At 44.2% G+C, this 26,968-nt stretch overlaps 2 protein-coding genes across 2 annotated transcripts in view; both read right to left on the reverse strand.

Annotated features, from left to right (window-relative positions):
• The window catches only part of NOD1 (nucleotide binding oligomerization domain containing 1), a 29,058-nt gene extending 23,476 nt beyond the window's left edge, over positions 1-5,582 (reverse strand). Inside the window, exon 1 of the mRNA XM_030498934.1 lies at positions 5,518-5,582. The gene's annotated coding sequence lies outside the window, so the exon portion shown is untranslated. The remainder of the gene's footprint in view (positions 1-5,517) is intronic.
• Positions 5,583-6,570: 988 nt separating this feature from the next.
• Positions 6,571-16,297, reverse strand: GGCT (gamma-glutamylcyclotransferase). Its single transcript, XM_030498949.1, has 4 exons — positions 16,101-16,297; positions 13,071-13,216; positions 9,883-10,018; positions 6,571-7,860 (listed from the first exon to the last, which is right to left on the reverse strand). The coding sequence occupies exons 1-4, from the start codon at positions 16,245-16,247 to the stop codon at positions 7,711-7,713; spliced, it is 579 nt and encodes a 192-aa protein (XP_030354809.1). The 5' UTR covers positions 16,248-16,297; the 3' UTR covers positions 6,571-7,710.
• Positions 16,298-26,968: the final 10,671 nt, after the last annotated feature.

The following is a 26,968-nucleotide window of genomic DNA, read 5'->3' on the forward strand; positions in this document are numbered from 1 at the left end:
TTCATTTAGGTATGAACCTTGCGCATACAATTTCCCATGCAAAAAGCAGATTTTTGCAAGATCACAACTGAATCACCTCCACATGGACAGTGAGAATATGCATGATGAACACAAATTACTGGCACCGTCCAGTAACAGGTAAAATGTACTGCTTCAGCAGCACAAGGGTTATTTGAAAGAATATTTAGATTCTGATTACTGTCATATGAATAAAAACAGAACACAAAGTTCTTGTTCAACAATTCTGTAAAGGCGCCAGCTCTGCTGCTACAAAATTCACAGAGTTTCCCAACATGTTTACAGTGATGGCAAACTTTCCAAACACTCCCTGCACTGCCCTGGCAAGCTAGAACTGAGCCCTGCCAGCTCACAGATTCTTCCAGGTGACCTGCTGCTGGAACAAGTTCATTTCTATGGGGTTTCCATACCAGAAGGTGCAGTCTGCATCAGTTTAGCTTCTCCTGCTTGACGCTGGAGGACACAGGTTTTATACTACTGCATTTTAGTGATACTACCTATCTACACTTACAATGAATGACAGGGCAAACCAGCTTAGTTCCTCTGATTTCAGGAGACCAATTAGTGCTAACTTCTGGTTGCTAACCAGTATAGATGCAGATAACTGCATTAAGAGCTGAGCCCTTCAAAGGCTGAGACTATGCAAATTCCCAACCGGATCACAGCCAACTCCAAAACTAAATACTCTCTAAAGCAAAGGGAATGTAACCAAGTGATCTGAATTTCTTACCACATAAGTAAGTGACTGCATCTACTCAGACAAATCAACCTTTCATTATGCCATTCACATGACCCACCAGATGAAGTGGCTGATTTCTGAGTCACTGAGCTTCCTAGAAGCCACACTGGCACAACTCTTTGTTCAAGAAAGCTCATTCCATAAACGAACTCTATCATGAAGACCGATGTTGAAAACATCATTTACTCTAAAGCTTTAGCACACTTTTAGTTAAAGGGACAGTCACCTTAAAACACACATAATAGAGATCTTAATAGAGATGCAGTATCTTTTCTTTCAAGATACTGCATCTACCCAACATTCCCTTGCTTGCTGTGGTTATTCTAGGACCACATTATCCTAATATATTTTCTTTCTTCCTGCTTTGTGAGAAGGACTGAGGAACATCAAGGAAACCATAATAATGAACCAAAGTCCTGTTATGTGTACAAACTAAAGAGAAGTATTTTCTTCACTCCTTCAGAGCCATCTACAAAGAGGGTAAGGAAAAAAAAAAAATAAATACAGGAAAAGGACAAGAATGTGGAAAATATGGAAAGATCAGAAGGTCCCAAAAATGCCCGGGTGCAAGAGAGTGGAGAAATAAAGCTGCAATCAAAGAGAATATGAAGCGAGGCTAAGCATCTGGGGAGAAAAGGAAAGAGTGCAGAAATGCCAGGCAGGGAAGTCAGAGCTAGCAATATGAATTCTGTGCATGATGACGTACTCAGTGGTATTTTCAGTGGCAATATTGACTTCAAAGCAAAAAACTGTACACCACTCAGTACTGGAGAAAACAGTAATTTTCATCAGTCTCTTAATAAGAAACAATGGAAATTTCCACTATCCATAGACTAAGAAAATGCCACATCAGATGAGAGGCTGAACACCTTAAATGGTGCTGGAACAGAAAGACTTCCTGCCGCACGTAGTTAAGAACAAGGCAGGCACATGCATGTTTGTAGCAATGTGTATTAGCTATATGAGGAAACTTCAGGTCCTACTCAGACAAAAGTAACCACAAAAATTTCCTTCAGTAGCAGTTCTTGGTACAACAGCACCTAAAAGTCCTGATCAGCATGAGAAACAAGCTTGTTCTCTCAGAGGAACACACTGCCTTATGATTCTGATGTATACGATTCTGGTTTGCTAGGGCATTTTTTTGTCAGTTTGGTTTTGTTGGGGTTTTTTTAAACATAAGGCCAATGTGTTGACATCACGAGGTCTCCAACTTATCTGCAAGTCCATCACGTCTCTTCCTAGAAAGAGTTCCACTTATACACATGAGCCTTTTCAATGAGGGATCGCAAGGTTACAAAGTACTAAGTCTCTTGTTAAAGGATCTGTTAGTTTTACAATGCTAGGTTACACATCTGGTATGCTTAAAGGTAAATGCTTCTACAGCTTTTAAACATGTGCTGAAAGCATCTCCTTGCTTATAGTGCATACAGTGTTCTGTATGCAGTTGCCTTATTTTGGGCACTCCAGATGCTGGATTCTAGTGCAATTCTTGTGACTGATGTGGCATCAGTCATTAGAAAGCTGTTAGAAAAGACCAAGACATACATTGATGTGAGACATCTCAATTCACTGACCAAGGTCTAAGAACATCTACCATTCTATGATTCTGTGATTTCTGGAACTGTTCCATTTCTGAAAGAGCTTATGAATACAATAATTTTTCTGAAAGCCACCTTAAGGCTCTTAGAACCCTTCATAAAAATCACTAACAAGACAGAGACTACCAGGAATTAAAAAGAACCAGAGAACGGAGTGCTCACTCATCAGTTGTAAAGGCCGAGAAGAGAGAAAAGACACAGCCCTGGCCAAATGAAACGCAATGGGGACTGAAGGGATGTGAGAAGCAACAGCAAGTGTGGCAAGAGATGCATAGCATAAGCCTGTATAACTGAGAAATACAAAGAGAAAGCAAGACAGTGATAAGGCCAGGGACAAGGAGGGAAAAAGAGAAATGAAATTAGTCGTAGTAAGAAGTACACTAAACGTATCAGTGCTTACAGCAAGGTTTTATATAACCCATGTCAATAAGCTGCAGCGGTGCTGATGGCCTCTGCATGAACGCACTGGCACTTTTATGTGGTGGTTCTTCTGACTTCTCTGTTCTCAACATTGTGCAAGTATACATACATTTATATCTTTCCTAGCCTTGCCCTTCTCACATCCTCTTTTCACTAAGATCTCCTTGCTCTTCTTCTAACAAAACTGCTATGCCTGTTCACCTTCCAGTGCAAGTCCTCTGGCAGTGAAAAAAATGCTCTTTTATCACAACAAGGTCGTACCATATGTAAATGCTGCAGATAAAGGGCTGAAGAATCTTAAAGAATAGCTAAAAAACATTTCCACTTTGGGGTGAACTAGGGAATTTACTCCTAATCGAGACAGTTGCTCCCAAAGAGATTGAGTAGGATGAAGCAGTGAAGGCAATACAAGCAGCAAATTAATTCACTGCCTTTTAAAGCAGCTGTTTTAAGACCAAACTAGAATATTCCTGAAGAGCTGAAAACTCAGTCAATACTACTTCTTCTGTAGTCTTGTTATTCTGACAAAAACTGTTCCTCTAAATTGCTTGTGAAACAAAGTCCTAAGGTACATAACTGGTTAACCACAGCCAGTAGCTGGAACATCTTCAGGATTTTTACAGCAATTAACAGCCATCTCTGGCAAACAGCAAAGCACACACACAAATCCCAGTGCCAGCCTAGGGCAAGGGAGCCCCTGCTGGCATAGCCCTCTGCCTGTGGTATTCAAAATGTAATTACTCTTCGAGAGGTGGCTGTATGAAAATAGTGCCCCATTTCACATGAAAATCTGTGCTCTTTACGTCTCCAAGTCAGATTTGTTTCCTGAGGAAAGCTGTTTTACAGTGCCAGCCACCCCACTGCAGAGTCATTACAAGCAAGAGAACTGCAGACTGTGCCATGCTTTCTCAATAATAACAGTAAACTAGACTCAGTCAGCCCAATGTAAACTCAACTTCCTCTGTTTCTCCCAGTGATAGCAAGAAACTGATTTTCCATGTCTTATTTCATGTGTGCCACAGCAGCCAGTCTGTAACAAATGAATAAGGCAGAATACATTTCCACACAGCAGCTCTCACTTTTGAAAGAACTTAAAACTATTTTACATAGTTCAAGAATAGTAAAAAATATGTAGAAAACAGGGGAAAAAGGACACATACACTACACAAAAGATCTGTACGTCTTGATGAAAAGTGATTCTATGTATTTCTCAGAGGTACTAAAAAAATAGCTTTTTCTTTTTATAGCAGAAATGGTGCACTGGTAGAGCTTGTTCAGAGCCCCCGTTTACAATCTCTGTCTATCATCATTGATGCTATGTATGTCAGTAAGTGCCCTGGGACCCATACATTAACATCACAATGGTGTAAATCCATTACAACTCCTGTGATTTTTTTTGCTCTGGGGTCACCAAGATCAGCATCTTTCAGCGATTCCCCCCCTCTCTGACAGTAGCATAAGCTTTTGTAGCCATCCCTAGTTGTTTGAAGAGCCACAGATATAAATGAAAACAGAAGGAATTATTTCTGCCTCCACGCAGTAAACTGACAAGCTTTTGTTTAAAAGGCAAAGGTTTTTACAAAAATATTCAAATCCCTCACAGTTTTGCTGCTACATTTCCTAAAAGATTAGTTTTAAAGAAACAGAACTTTGTATATAACGTTTGGCTGAATTAGCCAGCCCCTGTCAAAAACATTGTATGTGGCTTCCTGATAACTCTGTTCTGGTGTGAAAAGTTCAATAAATAAGAAGGAACCACTATTAAAAAGCAAAGGAAAATTCCTTCAATCAGAGAAATCTTGGGGATTTTATTAAGAGATGGAGCAGGAAGGGAACTATTTACTGGTGTATCTAAAAAATGGAACTGCTTTTCTACCACCATATAATATTCTTACATGCAACCTGCAGCAAATTCTACAACTGAAGTTCCAACTGATGGTGTCGCATTTTCACAGCTCTCCTAACGCTCGCTCTCAAGCATCGTTCTGGTCATAAACAGCAAACCAAATTAGCTACAGCCACTCCGCCGGCCGACCACCACCGCTCGCTTGTGCCTCGTAATCCACCGATCCAGCAACACGGGGTCCCGAGCGGGAAATGCCCGACTACCCCAAGTGAGACAGAGTTAACTGCCGGTGCCAGCCTTTCCTTCAGGAAAACTGCACCACCGGCCAGCATGGGTAAAAAACTATTTACTCCTGGTAGCCTTGCTGTTGTATGAAGGCGCTGTTTTCCTCACCGAGGAGATGCGGGGACACTGCTGCCTGTCCCGGCCGCTCCTCACTCGCTGCCTGACACTCGGCAACCTCCACCTCGGAGGCGGAAGAAGCCCCTGCTATAGAAACACGAAAAAGTCCCAACTTCCAATTCGCAAGCGCGACAAGTTCACCAAGACGCAGACGCCGGCAGGAGCCGCCACGGCGCAGCCCTTCTTCCCCTTCCACCTCGGCAGGGGAAAAAAGTAACAGAGAAACTTTCACGCGGCAACAGGAAAACTTTGGTTTACAGAAAGCAGAAATTTTGACTTGCCCCCTACAGCCTCTCCCGGCGCTACCCTGCTGCCTCACGGCCCCCTCGCGCCTGCCCCGAGCTCCCCCCTCTTCCGCGCCGCCCGCCTCTCACGACATGGCGGCCACCCCCCACTCTGCCCCACAGAGGAAGCCGCCGGTCGCGACTAGGAGAGCGGGGCGGGCAGCAACCCCGACGACCCTCCTCCACCCCTGGCCCTTCCCCTGCACTCACCGCGGCGGCGAAGGGACGGAGGCAAGGGGAGGAGCCGGCCCATAGGTCCTTCCCCCCGGGAAAGATCTCCCGCCGCACACACGGTGTCTCCTCCCTGGCGGGATGTGGCTCCTCCCCACGCAGGCATCGCCGAAGAGCCTGTTGTCCTCACGAACACCGGCTTTCCCTCCCCACACCGGCATGGCGAAGGCCTCCTCCTCTGAGAGGTGCCAGGGGTCCCGCCTCAGGGAAGGCGGCCTCCCCCCAGCCCTCAGGAGCTCCCTCTCTTTTCCTCAACAGGAGGCACCAAGTACCTTCTGTCAACAGCCCCCAGGGAGGCTGTCGGGAGATTGATTTCCACTTTCTTCTTGCAAAATACGCATTTAAGAGTTCAAAAGCCCAAGTGGGTGTGGTAAGGGTAAAGCAGAAGTGGTGCTGATCATAGAATCCCAGGTTGGAAGAGACCTCGAGGATCATCTGGTCCAACCTTTCTCAGCAAGCCTGACTTAGACTAAATATCCCAGCACCCTGTCCAGCCTAATCTTCAGAGAGTCCAGTGCTGGGGAGTCCAGCACTTCCTAGAGAGATTATGCCAATGGCTGTTAAAAAAATCTTCCTCTTGTGTGCAGTCAGAATCCCTCTAGGAGGGACTTTTGCCCATTACACCTCATCATGTGACTCCTCGTAAAAAGGGTGTCTGTCTTTGTTGTAGCCACCCTCTACATACTGTTCATTTAATAAATTTTTTTTATATATGAAAAATACTTAAAATTAATGATCATGCCCTCCATACTGAAATTACATCCATTAAAAACCACAAATAACCAACAGAAGTTTCAGTTACCTTTCCATGTAACCTTCACTTACATATGCAACACTGATCCTCTTGAAGCATGCACTGGATAGGGAGAGGTTTTATTTACTCAGTTTCAGACTAGACATTGCCAACACTGAAAGTACTGTGTTTTGCTGCAGACACAGTGCCCAACTCTGAAAACACACATATGACATCAAGACAGCACCCATCCATCCCCGGCAGAAGTTTACAGAAAAAGTTTATGCAGAGAAGACGTGTTACTTTGTCATTTGTTTATTTAAGCAGTCACACAGTGACACTAGTTATCATCTCTTACATCCCTCTGTACATTAAGAGAAAAACAACAAAATACACTGTACAGAAGATAAGCCAAAGTTCACTTGTTTGACATTTTTCAGGGTGTCAGTTTTCCCTTGTTCCCCACAGGTTAACTACAGAGGTTGCCAAGCGCCATGAAGATAAGTACGCTAAACCTTACAAAAGCTTCCAGTTCTGCAGCAGATTGGCAAAGCTGGGGGTGAGGCGGGGGAAGAGGCCAAGTCTGTTCATCTGGGGTATAACAGACAAACCCATGAAACAAATGCACTAGGATTCACAGGGGACTTCCTGATTTCACTGGACGTGAGCACAAGGCCTAGATAGCAACAAGCTGGTCAAAAAGGTCATTTAAAAAACCCTTACAATTATCTAACTAAAACGAATTCTTTGAAATTTGTTGATTATACCTAACCTATTACTATGCATGGAAAGTAGACAGCCATTATGCTTTGGATGAGATCCTTTGCTGAATGTTGTCTTCAGGCCTGGGTTGCCTTTTGGACTAACACTTAAAAACATGCAAATAATTAAAAAAAAAAATTACTTTTCTTTGTTAACTATATAAACAGAAACAGGAAGTCCATAGCTTTAAGTAGCTTGGGCTTTAAACCATTAAGAGAAGCAGCAGAGGAAAGAGTTTAGTCTTGTTTTAGAGTTCGAGTCTACTTTGCATCTAACAAATCTTTGAAAGTCTTGACACTTGTGTATACAACACTGAAGAACAAAGGGCCTGATCCTGCAGTGCTTACTCCTCAGAAGGCAAGAGATATACTCATCAAGATGGCCTTTTTCTTTTAAAAAGGTCAGTAAACAGGACATGAAGCACAGATATGTGCGCAGCACAGTATGACAGCTACAGAAATATATTGTCTAAATCTGCAACAACTTCAGCAGGTACTCAAGCTATACATGCAAAGCAAAGAAGTTACCAATGTCAGTGTGTCATCAGACTGCAAATTATGTCTGATGTAGATGCAGAGCAAACTCATCTTTCCTGGATAAATAAAGAAACTCCTGATCAGCAGAGCGATGAGCGGTATCTAAATGAAGGTGAATGGCCAAGCAAGTGCAGAGGTATTCTATGCAGATTTTTTTTCCTTTTCTTTAATAGCAGCTTCAATTTTTTCCATGATTGGCACCGGCCCTGCATAGTTGTTAGTTTCAACAGCTTCTAGTTTCTTCTGATAGTCAGTTGGCAAGCCATTCTGTTTTGCACCCATACAGATAACCTATAATGAAAAGATACATAAATAAATAAATAAGCCTTCAATAATAGTGTTAGGAACAACAGACTCCTCCAAACTTACTTGTATGGGAAAAACTACTTAAGGTAACAAGAGAATTAATCACAAATAATGCTATTTGTACCTAAAGATAGCCAAAGGCTTCTGGAAGACCACTGAAGACCTTAATAGTATCAACAAAATTACTCTGAAAAGGCTGGTAGCTACACTAAGACATACCCCTAAGATTCTGAAATCTTAATAGCTACACAAGTAGTACACAATCTCTGCTGTTGTACTCTACAATCTACTGTTGTGTACTACTTGCATACAAGTAGTACACAACAGTAATTACACAAGACTGTACAATTAAGCTGTTAATTCCATTCTTTCAAGTGAGGATGAGAACTACTTTCTATGCCTTTAGCCAGGCTTAGTATCTCTTCTGAGTGAGAAGCAGTGTATATTATTGAAGTTGTTTTTAAAACTAAGCTGTTCAAATCCAAACCACAGAGGTGAGTACCTAGACAGGTTGCAGGAGTAACAGAAACAGATACTTAGTTGAGTGAAAAAGCACTTAGGGTTTGTTACCATAGCTTTCCTTCTACATACAAAATAAACCTGAGCATTGGTGCAAGAGAAAAGAAGTGTCAGTGAGAGGAAGAGAGGAAGCTGTAGGAACCAAGACTTGAAAGAGACCAGTAAGCTCCCCATGAATAGATATACACACAGGTTTTAAAAGCTGACACTATTGTAAATATTATTTCATGTATTCAACATGCAGGAAATTCAAGGATGAGTTGTCTAGAAAGGATGACCTTTGCCACAGAACGTGCACAACAGTAGATAGGTACCGATCACTGTGTGTTGATGCAGTCACCTGTACTAAATTTTTAGCCCCCTTACTTGGTTAACTTAAGCAAAAAAAGCTGGGGGCATGGGGAAAGAAGAGAACTAACAACTGACCCTGACAACAGCAGGCAGGAATGTTTAGCTAACGTTGCCAGTATTGGAGGTCTGCTTTTACAGCATACTAGGGAGAGCTGACAGACAGCAGCAGACTGTTGAAACTCCCTGAAAAGCCCTAAAGATCTGTCTTGACAGGAAGTGGGTTTGTAGGGAGGAGGTTTGTGAAGTAGCAGAGCCTGCTTTCTAAGCAAGCTTTTTCTTCAAGAGTCCTGCAGCAGCTGGCTTCCGCTGTGCTCCTGGAAGCTGATTCACAGCAGTGAGTTCCTCAGTTAAGAGAAAGCAGCACACTTGGGATTTAACAAGTGCAAGCTTTGCTTTTGGTAGAAAAAGTCAACACGTCACCGTGATGCCCATCTACAATTGCTAACAGCTGTATAATTCCAGACATGCTGTCATTCCACCTGAGGCTAGGCCCACATCAGATCTCACAAGCTAAGCAGGTCAGGCCTGCTGCATGACTGGATCATGTGTCTCTATAGAGCCAGTGCGTTGCAGAAGTGTTGAAACACTGCCTCACCAGCCATCAAGCGGGAAGACTGCAGTGCTCTGCAATGTTGCTGGAAGTCCTGTGATATACTGATGATGCCTCTTTTAAAAGAAGGCAGGTGGACTTCTGTATTAAATGATAGTGAGATACTTCATAAAACAAAGATAATCTGTGCCCTTGAGACTATAAGCCAGGTGCTCTATTTTCCCCACAGAAGCTTCCCTCTGTCCTTTTAGTGGAGTACATTAATTTTTCAAACAGAGAATTGCTGCATATCTATAAACAGCATCTTTCAGAAATCCTTGTGTCAGTCGTAACTAATTCACAAGTTAAATAGAGGCTTCATGCAAGACATAACTAAGCCAAAAAGTAAAACTGTTTTAGCAGGCCTTCAAGAGCTAGCAATCCTCTGTGAGCATCATTACAGCAACAGATTGCACAAGGATCGAGGTATATCTTTATTTACAGTGGATGGAAGGCATGACTAACTAACATATTTATTAAATGGGACAGAAGTACTGCATTATATATTTCTATTAATTCTTCCAAAGTTACAGTGATGCAATACCTACCTTTTTATACTGAGGAGAAGGGGGACCACAGACATAGTCCTGCATCTGGTAGCTCCGACACGTGAGTACCTCTCCTGCTTGAGTCTGGACATTAACTTCTATTGGGACATAAATGCCAGCTTCAACTCCCTCTTGCCTGTAAAGGACATATATTCCTTTCATGCCAAATAACAGGTATATCTTTCAAACAAACTGTGCAATTAAACATATGCATTTATTATAACAGAATTCAAAGCAGGACACTGGTCTGCACTGTTAACAGACTTAAAGAAAAGCAAATAAAGCAAAACATGTTCCAGTACTTTCTGTGCAGACTTGTTTCATATCCAAAAATATTTCTAAAGCAGCAACAATAGCAGCAGCATACACTTTTATAATTTCATCTCTGTAAGAAAGATGACTTGCAAAGTTAGAGAATACTCCTTGTGAATTAATTACCATGCAAGTCTGATAATCTACAAGAGAAACACAACCAAGAGTATCAGAATTAATGAGCCAGGCATATACCAGTCATTACATTCTGCTCAGAGAATGAAACAACTGCAAAGTTTTATCTTGCCCATTGTGTTACATTTCAATAAGGGGAAACTTATACAACTCTTGCAAAGCACATTCCAAAGAATAATCCAAGACACCTTTTAGTTTGTGTAAGACTTGTACAGCAACAAAGAGTTAGATCAGGGCAAACCCCATTTTGTTATTTTTTCATTAGCAAAACCATGCTGTCTTAACAAACTCAAAACCAAGGCTGTTTGCTGCCTTTAACCATTTAGCATTTAGCCACCTTTAGATGTGCTTTAGATACGAGTGATAACATGGGTTTTAAGGCTGCTCATCAAAATATCATTTTGACAACTTATCTTTCATTTCAATTAACATACACAACACGGGCCATGTTATGTGAGTAATTAGGTTAAGTACAAGTAGACGCTCGAAGCTAACCACAGATTCAAGGTCTACAAAGACTGCAAAGTCAGTCAGTTGGGTGTGAAGAGCAAGAAAAATGTTACAGTAAAGGAATGTTTACAGAAGAGATCAATTGCTATGATATATAAGAAAAAGTCATGATTTAGTTTGTAACCTCTGTGTGAAATACAGAGGACAAAAAAAAAAAAAAATAAATCTAACGATAAGATAGCACCAAAATGCATTTGAAGCCAAAGAGTTCAGCCATCTAAGCAAAAGATTCCTCTCCCATGTTTCTTTTCTGTGTATTACATTGTTTTACTAGTAGTTCAAGTAACTACATGCAGCATCAATTACACATTCCTTCCTCTGCTTCTGGATAACAAGCACAGACCTCTTTACCCAGATTGTGGAGGAAGAAAAAGGAAGGAGGGAAATGGGAATGTGATTTTTTTTCTTGATAAATGGAAATTTCAGGGAATAACTTGGTGAAGAACTTACAAATATATCTGTGCACAGCCAGAGAATCCCAAGACCCTCAGCAGGGACACATACAAACTCATTTGAGTTGGTTAGAGCAGTCCTTAGAAGAACACCATCAACTAACATTTTAAAAGCCAAGAACACATTCTGTTTCCTTCCATTTCCAGCTCACCTTTATGACATCAATGAAGCAGCTGGATAAAAAGCATTCTTTAATGCTAGCATCCATCCTGCCGTTTCTGGTGACGTTACAGCACTCAAGTCTCTAGCATCTTAGCCAGCATTAAAGTTTATCCCCTGTCAAACAAATGGCAGGGATCTGCAATTCTACAGTATTTAAACAACACTTCTAGAAGTCAAAATACAAAACAACGTCCCCATAAAGCAGGGAAACACAGTGCTACTATCAAAGCAGATGCTACCAGACAGGCTTTTTATACTGGTGAAAGTTTACACTTTAGGAAAGCATGGTACATGGGGAAATTTCTGTAAAGGTCAGCAGAAACGGAGGCAGGAGGTAAGTGCTAGTGTATACAACAGAGGGGGAACTCAGGAGATCATAAAGCAGGGATATGTGATGCTCTCTCCAACCATAAGCATACCAAGTAGATGCCCTCCTGCCTGGGACTAGCACCCCCAACCAGGACATGACACTGCTGAGAGTGCCCATTCCTATGGTGTGCTAACAGAACTTGGGCAACAGTTTCTGTTGTATTTCAGGTTCACTGTAGGCAATCAAAAGCAAGTTGGAACTTCCAAGTTCCATGGCCAAGGTTATAAGGACATGTCTACACAGCACGGTGCAGCCATAACCAAAATGGCAACAGTACCACAGGCAGGAGCACTGTGTTAATGTAGTGCTTTCAGTGGGTTTAATACGCCCTGCTTTCTTAGCCTCCCAAGCCCAGATTTTTACTGGATTTAATTGATGGTGATGAACGGCTCTGAACAAACTATCCTTGTATACTAAAAGCACTATGCTGGGCAGGCGCATCCCAAAAGCTGCAATAAGCACATGACACCAGCCAAAATTTTGGAGATTAAGTTCTAAATCCTGCCTTAGATGCTTCAAGAAATTATGCTACACCTTGATTTTGTTTACCCAGGTGGTCCTCTAGACTTCAGCCTGGGAACAACTTGCTCAGGTTGCCTTAAACTTGTTTTAATTATCAGTCACAGGCAGAACATTCTCCACCATGCACTGTAATGGTGCAGGCAGCCCCTCCCATTCAATGGGAGAAACAGCTCCTTGCTTGGATATACCTCAAGTTCACAAAAGTTTGAATCCTTAGAAGACATGCAAAATAAACTCCTCAAAAGGTCCCATTGCCTTTATTAAAGATCCCCTTCTCTTCTGCAAAGTCTTGTCTTCAGCCCTTCCTTTTCACTACATCTCGAGACTAGATGTATAGAGAGAAATTGACATCAGTCTCAAAGGAAACTCCCCCTAAACCAATGGGAGAAGTGCTACACCACAAATAGAGAGTTGAGTCATTTATGGGACAGGACGTTGTGAGGTCAGGGGTTAAAAAAAGGAGCCTGACCAATGTATCGGCTCCAAATCAAGGTCCACATCTTATTGAAATACCCTTAAGTAGCTTTATGTTGAAAACAAAGCCATTTTAACCCCAAATGTGCTAGAAGTCAATACGCATACTGTGAAGTGAAATTCACATATTAAAGTCCAAAGCACCTTCTTGATTCCAACACCAAAGCTTCCACACAGCTCTTCACCAAAAATTAACTACCACTTTTAATTGCTCTCTAAAGTAGAAGACAGCAAAAGTTAAGTCACCTACTTATCCAGTGAACTTAAATTGCTAGTGTTCATTTTCCACACTATTCCCCATACTTCGTCTCCAGGGCTCTGAACAATGGTAGCTGTACCTCCATGCCAGACAGAACTTGTCCTGCCTTGATGATGGCCAAACTCGAGCTTAAAATCCTGCAAATGAAACCAATGCAGAGAATCAATTTCCACTTAAGGCAAGGGCTGTTGGCTAATCTTGACATGAATGGGGCAGCTAAAGGAGAATCTGCAAGTAGTCAGTTGGACCCACAGAAGGAAGAACGAACAGGCAGGATCTGATCCAGCTCCCATCTCACAAGGGGCTGAAGTCAGCCTTTTCCACCTCCCCATAAGAAACAGCAGCCTTGGGACAAAGGGGAGGGAGATCTGGCAGAGAGCACTACTGATAAAAGTCTTGGTTTGCCAAGACCTGGATCAATCCAAACTTCTGGCCTAAGTATGAGCTAACAGCTTCTAGGGGTGAGAAGAAAGCAGAGGTAGCCCTTTTTCACGAGCAGCATATGCACCCCATTGTGCAGTAAACACAGTACCACTGAAGTCAGCTTGACCTTTGTCCAGGTTGGCAGTGACAGGATTGCCAATGTGTTTCCTGTTAGGCAGTCTGAAGGGCCCTCAGCTGAGGTGTGCCATGAAGGAAGGAAGGAAGGAAGGAACTGCCGCCTTCTCATTCTTCAAAAGACATGCCCACCCAGTGCCCACCCCTTTGCAGCTTTTGGTGCAGTTACAAGACTTAAATGCTACCATGCAGGGTCCAGGAAAAGAGTAAGGGTAAAGAAGCCCACAAGATGGTGAAATTTAGATCTTGTCTTCATGCACTACCCTGTGCATTTTCCAGTGTTTTGTGCCATCACTTCACTGAAATGTTCCTGGGTATTTTTAAGTGATGGTGTATGCCTCCTTGAGTGAGCTTATTCTGCAATTCTACAGTATTTAAACAACACTTGAAGTTGAAACATTCTTTTAGAAATCAAGTATCTCTTTTTCTTACAAGTAATATCACATCTTACCATAGAGACAAAAGAGAGTAATGGGTTCTTGCATTTTACCAGAGTAATTTCCCATTTGACTCCATACACTACGTTTCCTCTCCTACTTGTTAGCTAGTTTGTGGATCCTTCCCTAGCAGTAGAAAAGGGAAAGAAAAAGAAACCCCAAACCAACAAACTTTAAAGAAGACTTCCTGCTTAACCACAACAACAAAATTTGGCAAAGGTGAAAGGGATTAAAAACAACAACAAAAATAAAGCCCAAACCTACACAACCCCACAGCTTTACTTATTTCTCAAAAATCACCCTCTTTAAGCTCTAATTTTAATTTGAAATATGCATGCGTACATATTAATATTCACTTTCTGAGACATGTTGCCTTCTTGTAATATGCCCTTAAGAGACATGGGAAAAAAGTTTGCAGAAGTTGAGCAGTTGGAGGCTCACACACAGAACAGCACTGATCAGCAATCAGTGCTGATTTATTCCTTCAGTGATGTTTTCCTGGCCTAACCCACACTGAATACCTGCAAGGGGGTGTATAAAACGATCAGGTAACATCCAAAAAGGGTGACAAAGACCACACAGGAATAGTGCAGTTAGCTCTGGTTCCAGAAGCAGGAAACCTGATGTTATGCTGTGCAGGCAACTGCAGCAAGCACCGCAGGGCAGAGGGAACAAACACACTACATACTTTCTTGGGTCAAGAGCTTGGTCTTTGGCCCTTCTTCTAAATACCAGTGTAATACCCTTTCTGTGCATCTTATGCACCCCATTCCTTACAGCTGTTGGCTGAAGATTAACAAAGCTTTAAGAAGTAAAACCAGAGGGAAGTTAATTTAATACTGTAGTTCAGCAGCCAAAATATTCTGTTTACAGGCTGGTTTTCCTTTTTTAAGCCAACACGGTCCTACCGTAGGGCAATTAATAGAAATCAGCTCCAACCTTTGCACACTTTGTCACTCCCAAACCTCGGTGGCTTTCCAGCTCGAAGCACAGGAGCAAAGCCACCCGGTGTTAACAGGGAACATGGCAATCAGTTAGAGGCTGGCCAGAAAAGCCAGCGCCTGGCTGTCCTGCAGTGTGACAGATGTGTCACCTGAAAATCTACCCAAAACGAAAGCTGAAGCATAGGGCTTTCTTTTATTCCAAGGTAAGCACACACTACTGCTGCTTTCCTGCTCACCTTCCACATCTGATCCTGCAAGGTGCTGGGCTCTCAACACGTTCAGTTCCTCAGTGGTACTTCTAAGCACCTCACGCTTAGTAACATGCCTCAGTTGCCCGGTTGATAGTTCCAAGAGACACCAAGTACCTGACTGCAGGGAGTTTATGACAAGCTTTTGGAACTTCTTCACACACTCTCACATAGATCATTTCCTACCAGTTACCCCAAGAGAACCTTCAAGTCATCCTTAAATGGCATCAGTCAATGCTCTGCTTCTCCAAGGATCCTTCCAGTTGTACAAATCTCTACATCAACTTAATGACCATAAGCTCTTATTTCCAAGTCTCCTAAAGCCAAGCTGATGTACTGTTACTTAATAACCCCATGCAGGGGGAGAACTGCCAGGGCAGAGGAAGGAGCCAGCTGCTGCTGAGCAGCGCTGAGGGCAGCTTGCATCCGCCTCGACACACAGCACGAGAAGGGCTTCCCACTTGTAGCCAGTGTGGCAGAGGGGAAGGAGGAATTCTGATTTATAGGTGAAGCATCATCCTTTTAGAACTGCCAGAAACTCATCCCATAAGCCCAACACCTGCAACTCAACGTGTTCACTGGTAGTTCACAGCTCTCTACACGCAGGGTCGTGGCTGGCAGCACGACAGACGTGGCTAAACGCGGTAAGATACCCCGCAGAGGCGGGACTAACGCCACCACTTGCGTGGGCCCAGCAGCCCGAAGCGCCGCGGCACACCCCGTGACGTTACCACTGATGGCCCCCCGCCCGTCACCGGTGGGAGGGATCGCCGTTCCGCAGCACCGGGCCCCACGCAGCAAAGGCGGGCCCCGCTCCCCGTCCGCCGCACACACCTGCAGGCATGCCAGGCCGTACAGCGCCGCCGAGGGGTTGCTCAGAAGCAGCCGCTCCCGCAGCAAGTTGCTGCCGTACGCGTAGTACAAGAAGCAACAGCCACCGCTGCTGCCCTGCTGGGTGCCCATGCCACCACCCGGCTCCATCGCTCCGCTCTGGGCCCCGCCGCGCTGCCGCTTTAAGCCCCCCCTTCCCGCCGGCGGCTGCCTGGGCTGGGCCGCCGCGCGGGGCCGCTCGCCATTGGCGGGTCACCCGCGTGCCACGCCTCCATCGCTATTACCGTAGTCACGTGAGAGCCGATGTGCAGTGTGGCGGTGGTGGCGTGTTTGGGTTGCGTCATGCGGGCTCCCCGCGGGGCAGTAATGGAGAGCAAGGAGGCTTCCGGTCGTCCTGGGGAGACCTGAAGGCAGCTTCCAGTGCGCAAAGGGGCTCCAGGAAACATGGAGATGGGCTTTGTGTGAGGGCAAGTAGTGACAGGACGAGGGGGAATGGCTTTAACCTGCCAGAGGGGAGATTGAGATTGGACCGCAGGAAGAAATTCTTCACTATGAAGGTGGTGAGGCACTGGCACAGGGTACCCAGAGAAGCTGTGGCTGCGTCGTCCCTGGCAGTGTTCAAGGCCAGGTTGGACGGGGCTCGAAGCAACCTGGTCTAGTGGAAGGTGTCCCTGCCCATGGCAGGGAGTTGGAACAGATGAGCTTTAAGGTCCCTTCCAACACAAGCCCTTCTATAATCTAGACAGGAGGAGGGAGGCATACTGCCCTGGGTCCCTGCAGCCTCGGCACCACACCTTGTGCAGCACATGTGTTCAAGTGTGTTAGCCATGGCAGGGAGCGGGAGCTGCTTCCTGTGGGGAGGAACACAGAGTCACTGAGCAGAGCCCGCAGCCTCTTGTACTGAACTGGGGAGGGTTACAGCCCCCCGCTAAAGTCAAGCTAATGCATTTCACTTGTGAGTATCCTGTCTGCCTCTGAGAGAAATTAAACAGCGACGAATTGTAAATACATTCCCTGAGAAGTAAAATAGTGCAACTTGTCCCTGCTGGGAGCGCTCAGAACAGAGTAAGCTGGTAATATGCAAGAGTAAAAGGTGAGAAGATGCAGACGTGCAAGCAGGCAGGACTGCAGATCTGTGCACATAGGCAGTTCCTGATGTAAGCAATGCTCAAATGAGATAGGAGGAAGCTTTATTGCAGGTACCCTAAGCTGTTGAAGCGATATAAACATATATGTATAATACAGCAAAACTGCCACAGAACGCTGTAATTAACAACAGCATAACAATACATGGTGAGGCACCATTCATTAACGCTGTTAAAATAGCCCTTGGCCTGCACCAGCCTGCTGAGCAGAGGCAGCTCGTGCAGGATTCGGCATCGGATCTGGCTTCTTTGGGCACGTCCTCACCTCACCTCACAATATGCAACACAGAGGGGAAAGCAGCCAGTGAACTGAAGCTGTTCCTTCCTTAATGATGGGTGCAGTGCTCCATTTGGATCCCGGCTTTAGTTTTCCCAACACAGGCGTGGGCAAACTCAGATTCATCATAAAACACATAAAGTGATCAATGTGGCTCTAGTCCTTCTTGAATAGCAGTTTTCCATGTTTAAGGGTTTGAGGTTTTTTGCTTATGTAGGAATAAATACTTTGGTGTGAGAGGGAACGTGTTCACTTTTTACACAAGTCATAGGCTTATATAGCAAGACTTCCTCACTCTCACTCCTTAACAACTAGTAGCTGAACACATCTTTTGAAAATCTGCTTGTCATACATGCTTTTACTCCCCTTTTCTTATGGAAATGTGAGCTCCATGAGAAGTGTCTCTCCTTTTCCAGCAGTGTCTGGACTACTGGATGATTTCAACCAGCAAGCAGGAGGTTTCAAAGATGGAACTAAGTTTCTGCTGGTCTCAAGAAAAGAGGCAGAGCTGGCTGTGAGACGGTGGAGATCCCATGGGAGAAGCTTGCAGAGGGCACCCTGGAGCCCCAGGGACTGAGCCTGCTGGAGTGCAGGTTCTCCAGGTGCTGGTGTATGCTGAGCAAACTGTTTGGGTTTGCTGTTTCTAAACAGAAAAATCTTATGTAGGAATTATAATGGAGCACGTAGCAATTATTTCCTTTTAATCTCAAAAGAGCCTTCTAAAAGTAACCCAACCCCAACCAGCCTCTCATAACATTTTTTAAATTATTGAAACTTTTGGCATTCTGCACAAAAAATGCGATTTTTTATAGAATCATAGAATCATAGAATAGTAAGGGTTGGAAAGGACCTTAAGATCATCTAGTTCCACCCCCCCTGCCATGGGCAGGGACACCTCACACTAAACCATGTTGCCCAGGGCTCTGTCCAACCTTTTCCTCAATACTCAGAATTTCAGCAACAGTTGTGACGATTTTTCATTCAAAAACCATGAATACTTTGAACAAGGGGAAAGTTTTCTCTTAGAACTAGTGTCCTTTTTCATGCTATTCAAATCTAGACTTTAATGTTACAAAGAAAGTCGGGGGATTGACGAATGAGAACCCAAGTCCTTGATCTCATGGCTGGGTTTGTGCATGTGGAAGCCGTTGTTAGCAAAGGCAGTTTACAGTCAAATTACAGTTAAATTTATGGAAAGAGAGTCAGTTTAAAACACTGCCACTCACAATTCTAAGTATTAATCCCTTAAAAAGGCATTTTAAAATATTAAAACTAATTAAATATTTAAAATAATTTAAAATATTTAAAATAATTAAAATATTTTTTTAGAAGCTATATTTTTATAGTCTACTGAATACCAAGCCTATTCTAAGACCAAGGAGCAGTAGCCAGTATTTCCAGGAGCATCGTTTTGGTGTACATGGTATAAGCCATTCTTGCTTATTCTAGATACAGCATGACGTGCATTCAGATGGTATTGGGGTAAAACCTTGATTTATGCTGTTCAGGTTAATATTTAATTAATTGAACCACGTCAAGCAGTTTGCACTTCTGAAGCCCATTTCTTCCCCAGCATGGCCCACAGCAATTTAGAAAGAGCGCATTGAGCCTCTCGACTATTCATGAGGAAGATGATAGATTTGAGAGTTGAATTGAAAGGGCCAACACTGCTGGTGTGTCAGTGTCACAGTAAACTTTTGCTTTAAACTATCTGGAGAATACAAACCTCTAATCCCAATAGCTTTTATTAAGCACTTTTTAATTAAAGCCTTTATTAAAACTGAATTGATCAAGCACCCAAATGTGCACTGCATGCTCTGAGCCCATGGGCAGTGAGATGGTAATAGCTACTGCAGAGCACTGAACAGCTCATAGAAATGAGGCCTCCTGCATCTACAGAGCATACAAAGTGTACTTTAAAGAGGGAATATTAACTCTGGAACTTACTGTCAGGCAGAAAATAAAGTTTTCTTTGCTAAAAAGATGCAAAGGCCAGTGTTTATGCTCCTTAGGAATCAGCCTCTGAATTGTCTGTAGCTTCTCACCATAGCACTGTGAGGTGGCACAGCTTAGATTGTTCTTTGTTTTCATACTGTTAGGCCTGAGATGGGAGAAAAACAGTTCTGCTATGAGCCAGAAAAGGGACAGAAAGCCTCAGGCAGGTCTACTGATGCATGCTGCAGATGTAGTGTGGACAGTCACAAAGCAGAAGGGGAGTTTGGTCTGGAGAGAAAGCTTTGCAAGTCTTTCTGTTGATGAACATCCAAATTGTGGCCAAATGGCTGTATGTGCATAGGAAGACACTTGGACGCTCTTTCAAAGCAGACCTTGCTTTGAAACCAAATTTCTGGTTGAAAAAAGAGGGAGGAGGATGAGAGAACTTTTCCTGTAGCAATTCGAGTAGAAACCTGCAGGTCTCTGGTGGTACTACTGGCTTTCACGCTTCTGCTGGTTCACAACCTTTTAAGGTGAAAATTAACTTTTTGGTAGAGAAAGGTGTTAAATAAACCCCTGATATTTCTTATGGAAATTAAATCAGTTCTGGAGTCGAAAACTACCTCAGAGCAGCTGACATGAGACCTGTGTTAACCTGTTTGAAGCCCCAAACAATTTGGAGGCATTGTTTTCCCTTGCATGGTACTACAAAACCTGCGCAGAGTAAGCAGTCAGGAGTACGCCTCCTGTTTGGGGGCTTCCCAAACATGGGGGAAAGCTCTGGATATCCACAGCTATTTGTGCATTGTCTGTGGAGGAGATCAACAGGGTTATTCATACAAAGAAAGCAGGAATTTGTTTCCATCAGGTTTTTATCCTTAGATGCAATATATTATTTAAATTATATACTCAGGTTTTTAGGGAACAAAACAAGGAAATTAGGAAAAAATGAGGAGTTAGGGAAAAAAAGGAATTAGGAATAAGATATAGTGGGGTAAGTTAAAGCTGCTGAAATGTCTGCTAGTCACTCAGTGTGCCTCCCCATCACTCTCTTTCTTCCCCATGGTTATCACAGCATGAACTTTAATTGAGACTGAATTAAAAAGAGAACGTGGAGGAATAATAAGGGCAAGTGATGCAAACAAACCACATGTGCAGGCCTCCCCACAGCTTTTCTCTTCTCCCTGAGGAGCCGTGTAGAATGTGCTCTGCAACTAGTGTTTAATTGAAATTATACCTTTTTAGCTGCAAGATGGTTATGGCTGGTGGTAGCATATTAATACTGTGTGCGAGGTCCAGAGGTTTGCAGCAGTTTCATGTTCATGCAAATGAATGCAAATGATTTTACAAGGTGTCATGATGTTGCTGTGCTTGTGTCCTGGGTTCAGCTGTAGCAGTTATTTTTCTTCTTCTTAGTGGCTAGTGCAGTGCTGTGTTTTCAACTTTAGCCTGAGAACAACGCTGATAACACACCAGTGTTTTTAGTTGTTGCTAAGTAATGGTTACTGAAATCAAGGACTTTTCAGACTCATGCTCTGCCAGTGAGGAAGGGCTTGGGAAGCTGGGAGGAAGCAGAGACAGGACACCTGACGCAAACTAGCCAAAGGGGTATTCCATACCATGCCCAGTATATAAACTGGGGGGAGTCCTGGAACGCCCAGATCGCTGCTCTGGTCAGGCTGGGTATCGGTCAGCAGGTGGTGAGCAATTGTATTGTGCATCACTTGTGTTTACTGTTTTCTTTTCCTTTTCCCCTTTTAGTTTTATATGCTCTCCCCTTGTTATTTCCCTTATCATTATTATCATTGGTGGTAGCAGTAGTGGTTTTGTATTATACCTTAGTTACTGGACTGCTCTTATCTCAACCCGTGGGAGTTACATTCTTTGGATTCTCCTCCCCATCCCTCCGGGAGCAGGGGGAGAAAGAAGGGAGGGAGTGAGCGAGCGGTGCGTGGTTCTGAGTTACCGGCTGGGCTTAAACCACGACAGCTTGTTCCTGCCATACAAAACAGTGACCATGATGTCCTGCAGAAACCCAGACTCCTTCCTTGCTCTGCCTGATGGAATAGCCACTCATCTATGTGGCTTGTAACACCACTGACCAGGAGGAATACCCATCATTCATTTTGCAATTCTGTTTTCATGTGTTTCCACAAATAGTATATGCAATCATTTAGGAGAGATGAACTATTAAAGTAGCTATGTCTGTGCATGTATCCACATGTGGGTTTTTTGGCTCTGGCCAATGCTAAAGTGAGTTTTAGGCCTTTCCTGAGGCAGCCTCGAGCTCCCCCTGGCTGCTTCACATTCAGTATAGTCCTGAGATGTCACTGTATGGTCTGTACCAGTCAGGGTGAAGAAAGGGGCAAAGGGAAAGAATAGCCATGTGAATTCCCCTTCCAAATCTGATATTGTAAGGAGGAGGGTGCATATCTATGTCATGATTTTGCTCGTACCTCCTGGACCCCAGGTCTGTACAGACTGTGATGAGCTTCTTGCTACCTGAACAACTTCTAACCCATGGAGGGACAAAATGTATGGGATCTATTTAATAAAAAAAATAAAAATGCTAAAACCTTGATGTGAATGAAATCTGGACTCATGAAAAGTGGGAGAGAGCTTTTGAAAACTGATCCTGATGCGTGCAGTCTTGGCATGCATCTGGCTTCAGTCACTTTGGCTTGTGAGGGCGTCTGCTCTGCTCACAGGCTGACAGGTACTTGCAGGTCTGACTTCAGCAACTGGTTTGAAAATCTTGCCAAGTATTACACCAGTTTTCAAGGGAAGAAAGCTGGGTTGTACTGCACAGGCTGTACCTGGGGCCTGATTTCTATTCTTGTATATGAATGTACAGTGGGAACAGCTTAATGTTGAATATGTGTTCATCTTTGTGTTAGTACATGCAAAATCTAGCTGCTTTCCTATGACCTGATGTTTTGCTTCCCTCATTGTAAAGCTGTTCTGCATGACAGCAAGTCTCTAGTGATACAGAGCAAATGGTTACAGGATATTTTGTCAAAATATTTTCCCTTGTTACTGACATCTTTTACTTTGCTGTGTCAAGAGGATTTTGTCAGTGTGATGTTTCTGTGGCCTGTTGTCTCGGGGTGCATTAGCATCTCCCACTGCAGAAGCGACTGCTTCTATGACTATTGAATGTAGACTGGCAGATGAAGGGGCTGTATCCTGCTGTCTTTAGGCAGTTCTGCTATTTAGTCCATGTTACAATTTAATTCTTATTTTAGAATTGTATTTAATATTATTATTTAAAGTTTAATATTAATTTGCTTTCTTCCCATTCTTTTACCTTTTGTAGGCTCAAAGCACTCTTGTTTTCTTTCTCTTTTTGTTCTCTTTCAGCACAGGAAGGCTATCAAATAAATTCAGTTCCGGATGGTATTTTCCAATCCTGTATTAACCCTATGGCTTGACATCTGAACCTTGCAGTGTGTTTCACACGAAGTAGGTTGGTACTTCTTATTTTGCAGAGCCATGTTTGTAACCATTTCTGTGCTGCTAACCTTCCGCCTGCAGAAGATATTGCATAGCTGTAGCTGCTGAGCCAGAATGTGGCTCACAGTCACATGCTTTCCCAGAAGCAGCACCATTGCCCTTTGTGAGCTCTGAGGGCAGCTATGGCCTGAGAAGTGTTGGGATGGAGAAAGGCAGTAGCATATCCCTGCTTTCATGAGCAGTGCTAGAAACTGTAGCAGAAGCATGTGGCGTGCACACCAAAACAGGCCCTGGTTGTCCAGCTCCTCCTAGTTCTGCACAGACCTTGCAAAACATGGTATGAATCCCTGCTGAGTGATTCTGGTCAGAAATGTTGCAGCAATTACTGGTAAATTTAATTCAGTCCTTCTGCTACGCTGGTGGATGTTTTTGTTGTGGATAAAAGTGGCACTCTTTTTCACTTGTTTTAAACCTGTTCCAGCGTGACATAAGCTAAACCAGTAAAATCCCCACATCAGAAAAAGAGGTGGATCCTCAGCACTCCGTTGGTGTGACAACAGCAGTTTGAGCTCACACTGTGGCTTCCCATTGCTCTGCTCTTACGTGTAAGCCAATCTTGAATCAGCAGCAAGACCTGGTCTGGCTCAGCTGCACCGTGCTTGACTGTGGTTAGGGGTTGGCAGTGTTTTCTTCACTCCAGCCTTATGTTGCAAAACCAGGAGGGGAAGAGAGCAGGCTGAGGGCAAGCTCTATATCTCCAGAGAAGATGTGGCAAGAATAAAAATACTCCTCTGCTGTCTACAAGCACTTCTCAAGGAGAAACAAGGAAGAGTAAGTCTTTTGTCCCTCAAAGCTGTTTTTCTTTCATCTTGCACTCCTATCTTGTTTCCTTTGAACGACCATATTCTTATCACTTCTTAGTGATGGAGCACTCTGACTACCATCTGTCTTCCTTCATTTACTTCTTTCTTCCACAGTCTCTGCCATTGTGTCTGGGATGCAACCCTTGGAGGAGGACAGGAGGAAAACTTGGTGGTGGAAAGAGCGCCGGCACTTCTTTGCTTTCTTCACCAGATGAGCCTTCCAGGATTGTCCTGGGTTCAGCTATAGCAGTCATTTTTCTCCTTAGTAGCTGGTGCAGCGCTGTGTTTTTTAACTTTCAGCCTGGGAACAACGCTGATAACACTGATGTTTTTAGTTATTGCTAAGTAATGTTTACTCCGACCAAGGACTTTCTCAGTCTCATGCTTTGCCGGGGAGGAGGGGAAGCTGGGAGGAAGCAGAGACAGGACACCTGACCCAAACTAGCCAAAGCGGTATTCCATACCACAGCACGTCATGCCCAGTATATAAACCGGGAGGAGTTACCCGGAAGGCCCAGATCACTGCTCGGGTCGGGCTGGGTATCAGTCGGCGGGTTTGTATCCTCTCCCCTTGTTATTTCCGTTATCATCATTATCATTGGTGGTAGCAGTAGTGGTTTTGTGTTATACCTTAGTTACTGGACTGTTTTTATCTCAACCCGTGGGAGTTACATTCTTCCGATTCTCCTCCCCATCCCTCTGGGAGTAGGGGGAGGAAGAAGGGGGTAGAGTGAGTGGGCGGCTGCGTGGTTCCGAGTTACTGGCTGGGCTCAAACCACGACAGTTCTTTGTGGCGCCCAACGTGGGGCAGGAAGGGTTGAGATAATGACAGATCTGACCAGAGAGTGTCTAATCATATTTGTGATAAGCATTCATTGTTACTACTCGTAACAATGGTGATTATTTGGCTCTCAGACTTGTTGCACTTGATCTCAGAGTTTCAGCATGTTGTACCTTACTTACAGCCACTATTTGCTGTTTTAGTGTTTATCAGCTGGGGGGCCTGGGCTAAGGTTCTTGTTTCACTGTACTTCGTGGTAATGACTTGTAATACAATAGACTGATTGATCACGAAACTGGTCTGGCTTGCGTTCCCAGCGTGGCCATCACCTTTATACTTTGGGAGGTATATAATGAAATATTTTAGCAGTTGCATATCTTTTTTTTTCTCCTCGGGGGGTAAACCTATGAAGAAGGCATTCCCTTACACCCCCCGTTCTCCCACCAGCCTGTTTGCAACAGCAGTTGAGAGTTCTGAAGGTTTTGGATGGCCTTTGAATACCCTTGAGACCTGCTGGCTGATTGTGCTGGGGATCAGCATATTGGCACACATACGGAGTGTGTTTTACCCATGGCCATCCCACCCTGGGAACACCCTATTTCGTCTAATCTCGAAAGTTAAGCAGTGTCGGGTTCAAATCTGGTCTAGGGTTAGACGATGATATAGGAGGACCACCAAGAGATTTTCCCTGAGGCTGGACAGTCATGAGTGGCAGGGTGTGTGGGATAGTATGGGCAAGTATCTAGGCCAGTGGGCCCCTCCAGTGCTTTGGAACTTCACCACTGAACAAGTGCAACGTCCGGAAAAACTAGTAGAACACTTAATCGAGGTGTGCTGTTGTTCTGGTTATACCAGAGAGGGACAACTCGCTGCAACATGCTGGGGCTTGGCCTACGCCTACAGAGCCCTGCTCAACACTATGCAGCACCTTCAAAGGGAAAAAAATGTCTCTGGATCTGATGGCAAAGCAACAGACAACGCAGCTACTCCAAGTACAGCAGCTACATCAACCCCAGTGACAAGCACAACAGCTACTCAAACCCTGACCACAACAGACAACGCAACCACCTCAACTTCAAATACAGCAGCTACACCAACCCCAGTGATAAGCACAGCAGCTACTCAAACCCCGACAGCAACAATGTGGCTACTCCAAGCACCGCAGCTACACCAACCCCAGTGACAAGCACAGTAGCTACTCAGACCCCGACAGCAACGGTCAACGTGGCTACTCCAAATACTGCAGCTACGCCAACCCCAGTGACATGCACAGTAGCTACTCAAACCCCGACAGCAACAGACAATGCAGCTGTTGGTGTTACTCAACTCCCAAGCACAACAGCTGCAACAACCCCAGCAACAGACATTGCAGCCACTCCAACCACAGTGATAGACACTGCAGCTAAACCAAATGGCCAGTTTGTGACAATATCTGTTGCCCCTGTAAGCAAAAGCAAACGAGAGGCACAAAAAGCAACCCGTGAAGCAAAGAAAGATGAAGACCCAATGCCATTACTACACGGAACAGGATCTGAACAAGAGTTACTACTATGTGGATCAGAGGAAAAGGAAGAAGAAGAAGAGGTGACTTCTTGACCCTGGACCTCAACCGAGCTGCGGAATATGCGAAAAGATTTCACCCGTCTTCCAGGGGAGCACATTGTCACCTGGTTGCTCCGATGCTGGGACAATGGGGCTGACGGTCACGAACTAGAAGGTAGGGAAGCCAAGCAGCTGGGATCACTTGCTAAGGAAGGAGGAATTGACAAAGCGATTGCAAAAGAGAAGCGAGCCCTCAGCCTTTGGAGGCGGCTCCTGGCAGCTGTGAAGGAAAGGCTTCCCTATAAAGACGATGTTATGAGTCGCTCAGCCAACTGGACCACGATAGAGAAAGGCATCCAGTCCCTGAGGGAATCAGCCATTCTAGAGACGATCTATTGTAGGCCGGATGCCAGGAACACATCTGTAGATCCACATGAAGCCAAATGTACACGACCCATGTGGCGGAAACTTACACGGAGTGCACCATCATCATATGCCCACTCATTGGTATCAATGACCTGGAGTGACGGAATATCACCAACAGTGGATTGCCTGATTCGTCAACTCCGAGATTTTGAAGACAATCTCACCCCTTCCATCATTTCAGCTGTGGAAAAACTGTCCCAGGAGTTCAAACAATTGAGAGACGATTTATCCGATCTATCCAGCTCCACACGTGTACCAACCCATGTCTCAGCTATTAACAGAAGGTGCCCTGCTGCTCGAGAGAGAAAATATAGGAGGTACACGCCATGGGCCAATTATGGTTTTACCTGCGGGATCACGGAGAAGACATGAGAAAGTGGGATGGAAAACATACCTCAGTTCTGGAGCAACGGGTGCGTGAACTGAAGAGGAGAACAATGGTCAAGGAT

This window comes from Strigops habroptila, chromosome 1 (genome assembly GCF_004027225.2).
Source record: "Strigops habroptila isolate Jane chromosome 1, bStrHab1.2.pri, whole genome shotgun sequence".
NCBI lineage: Eukaryota > Metazoa > Chordata > Aves > Psittaciformes > Psittacidae > Strigops > Strigops habroptila.